Here is a 3,657-nt window from a genome sequence, read left to right on the forward strand (position 1 = left end):
AAGAGAATTATCTAACTGATCCATACTCACTCCCACCTCAGTTTGATAACTTTCCCCCAAATTGAGTGAGCTGCAGTTACCGGAGAGGGGATTTAGATCATAAAAGTACACGTATTCTTCTTGGGCGACTTAATTCATGCTGACAATCTATTCATCTAATGCTTTATACTTACTGAAAAAAGGTTTATACCTTAAAACTGAAAATTCGAATATCAAAGGTAAGTCATGGTGCTTGGCTGTATGGCCGCGCACAGACAGTCTGGAAAGGTGAGTATGCCAGCACGGACGGACAATAGCACAGGTAAGTATATATGAAATGAATAAAAATTTATCTTATAATCTGTAAATATCTCTCATACGTGTTACTTTTGTAATAACTGTAATCCTATATACCAGCTTATTATAACACATCATTAATTAAAAAATATAATTTACGTTTCAGTGATGGATTCATCAATACTCAAATTAGATTGTCCTGTCATATAAGATGGATGACTGGTAGCGACTACATCATTCCCGTCGTGTATATAAACATATTATTGTATATGCATATAGTAAATACAAAAGAATGTACCAATTCAGACATCGAACAGAGAAAACAGCGATGTAGGAGTCATGAATTCAATTCATGTCAAGCAATCACACAGCTGACTTGATCATTATCGGGACATAGGCCTTATACATGTACCGATGGGTCTGTATATATTAAACAGTACTAGCCACCATTTGTAATGATATCTGAAGAGCCCGCTTGCAGAAACCGACGAGTCCACATTTGTCAAATGGAGATATTTGCGATTAAAGGTCAAGAAAAACAAAGAGAATAATAAGAAAAAAATTGCTTCTTTTGACCATAACTTCAAAAATATACCTTTATATGTAGTGATCAATATGTCATTTAACAGGTATTATTTTGTACATTATGACAGAGACCGTATTTCAAAATCTTCAAAATGGACCCATCGGTTTCTGCGAACAAACTCTTCATCTATTCTTCTCAATATATTCCGAGACTACCTGATACTATGTAGTCAAAGTAACACTACTCTGAGCCAATACACTATTACACAGTCGAGCGTAAAACAGTACTTGTGTGTACTCATACTGCATGCACAGTATGCACCACCTTTCGCCCGCGCCAGTGCCGTATATTATACGGCACTGGCCCGCGCGTAATAATTCTGAAAAATACATGTTGTGTAACAGCACGGACGGACGGTAGCACCACCCTTTAACATGCGCGCACACCCACAAAGTTACATAAAATGATTACTACTGATGTTTGAGATCTATAAGAGTGTCCAATGAAACAACTGATTGCTTAAAATTCATATTTATCGGATTCATACATAAAATCCAGATCAAATATCATTAAAGATCCGTAAGCCCATTACTATAGGCCTCGGGCCTTCCTCCCATACTATGCAAATGTACTATGTGCAGTACATGAATCACATTCTACATCTGCATGTGTGCAAAAGAACTGTGAATATCCAGACAACAGCAAAGAGATGAGAGCAAATGAATGATAACTTGTGGTCTCAGTACAGATTGTTGCGATAAGAATGTACACAAGACCATGGTGAGAAAGTCAGACTTTTAGAAACTGCTCTGAAAATTATTTGCAATTTGCCAGCTAAAAAAAAAAAAAAAGAATACTCGGCTGTTTTCCTAATAAAGTGTTCTTTTTTTTTATGTATCACACATTGCACACAAGCGTCTTGCCTTTTCACTATAACACAGATTAAAGGATGGAGCGTCAAACAGTACTGATATTGAACAGTACGCCACCTTCCGCCCGCGCGTAATCATTCTGAAAAAAATACATGTTGTGTAACAGCACGGACGGACGGCAGCAACACTCTTTAACATGAGCGCACGCCCACATTAAAGTTACATAAAATGATTACGACTGAGATCTATTATAGGAGGCTGAGGGCCAAATGAAACAACTGATTTCTTGAAATTTGTCTTACTTGTCGGATTCATACATAAAATTCAAATCAAATATAATTATACCTCAAAGTGAGCTTCTCAAATAGCTTTATTTCTCATTAATATCAAATGGAGAAGCATTTGTATAGCTTTCTTGATTGAGGACACAGTGTAAGTTTGATACAAGAACTAAAAAATAAATAAATAAATAAATAAATAAATTGCCATATATGCCAAATGAGCGTTGCACGTAATTTGTTACAAAAACAAAACAAAACAAAACAAAACAACCCAAATGGTTATTAGTCAATATCCATATATTCTTATCAGATTCATACGAATCATAGATATACAGCAATTATTTAGCACTTATCTTCATACATGTAGGTCGTCCTTCACTCAAAGTTGAAGGGGATGCCACCAGCCTGTCGCCATTTGCCGGAGTAAAACTTCAGTTTTGTTCCTTTGTTGTATAGATCCTGAACTTGTTTTGTCCACTTCTTTTTTTCCTCCAGGTCCGTTGGGGTGAGATCATCTGTGATGAAATACCTTTCATCCTTCAGGGTCTCGCGGGCACGGCGCATGATGTCGACCTTATCTCTATACGAGAGAAGCTTCACTAGAATATGCCTGGGACGACCTTCGACTTTTTTCCCGTCACGATGGGCTCTCTCCACTTTCGTCTTCACCTTAAACTTGGAATGGAGGATCTCCTCCACTATGGTGACAGGATCTTCGCGTTCGCCTTGAGGAGCTTCCGGAATACCCACCAGCCTGATGTTGTTTCTTCTGGAGAACCTCTCGCTTTTGTTGTTGGCCGCTTTGTTTCTCTGAACTTCCAGTTGGAGCTCTGCTATTTCTTTTTCCATGGCTTCTAATTTGCTTTTCATGCCCTTTTGATTTTCCACCAGGTCGTCTACACGCTTCCGCTCAAATTCCAACGAAGCTCCAAGATTCAGCTCGAGCTGGTGCAGCTTATCCAGGAAGTTCTCCACCGCACTGCTGATCATCCTCTCGAACCTCTCAGTTGCCTTCTGAAAATATTCTTCCATGTTCGATGAAATACCTTCTCTCTCCACCACAGGTGCGGGAATTTGCGATGAAACTAGCCGATGAAATATAAATCAGTCTGGATATTGCAACGCCATACCACTAATATTACGCATCCTATTGTTTCGTCTTTCACGCTCTGAAGGAAACTGTATGAATTACCCTCCCGTCTTGATACTCTCACAACGACCATGACTGGCACCAAAGGACACCATGTAAACTTGGATATTGGGGGGGGGGGTAGTATACACTCCACTCATTTTGCAATCACGATACATCCATTGTTCGAATGATGAAAATATTGCGAGATTCCAGGGAATTTCCACAAAGAAAAGAGAAATAGGCCCGATTCCTCGCTCTTGGTTTTCACCAGAATCGTAAGATTTCTACAAACTTACAATAAGACAAATTAATCAAATTTTAATCGCTTTTCTTTACTTAAAGTCAAGAAGTTGTGAAGGATGACGCTGTAGGACTCGGGTTGTTCTATTTATAAGATTACTCTAAACTGATGGTATATCTACTGCAGAATTCTGTTCGATTGTAATCATTTTTTAAACTACTATTTTCCACCACATTCATCAACGAATCTCTTTTTATATCATTACCACACATCATTCTTTGAATGGGAAGAATTTCAAAAGGCGAAATGTGAAAATAATTAAGTAAAGG

General features: G+C 38.2%; 1 protein-coding gene across 1 annotated transcript; it reads right to left on the bottom strand.

The window, feature by feature from the left end:
• Window positions 1–2,330: 2,330 nt before the first annotated feature.
• Window positions 2,331–2,987, bottom strand: LOC140239794 (uncharacterized). Its single transcript, XM_072319616.1, has one exon. It carries the CDS (start codon window positions 2,985–2,987, stop codon window positions 2,331–2,333), a length of 657 nt encoding a protein of 218 aa, XP_072175717.1.
• Window positions 2,988–3,657: the final 670 nt, after the last annotated feature.

Source organism: Diadema setosum, chromosome 2 (assembly GCF_964275005.1).
Source record: "Diadema setosum chromosome 2, eeDiaSeto1, whole genome shotgun sequence".
NCBI classification, from domain to species: Eukaryota; Metazoa; Echinodermata; class Echinoidea; order Diadematoida; family Diadematidae; genus Diadema; species Diadema setosum.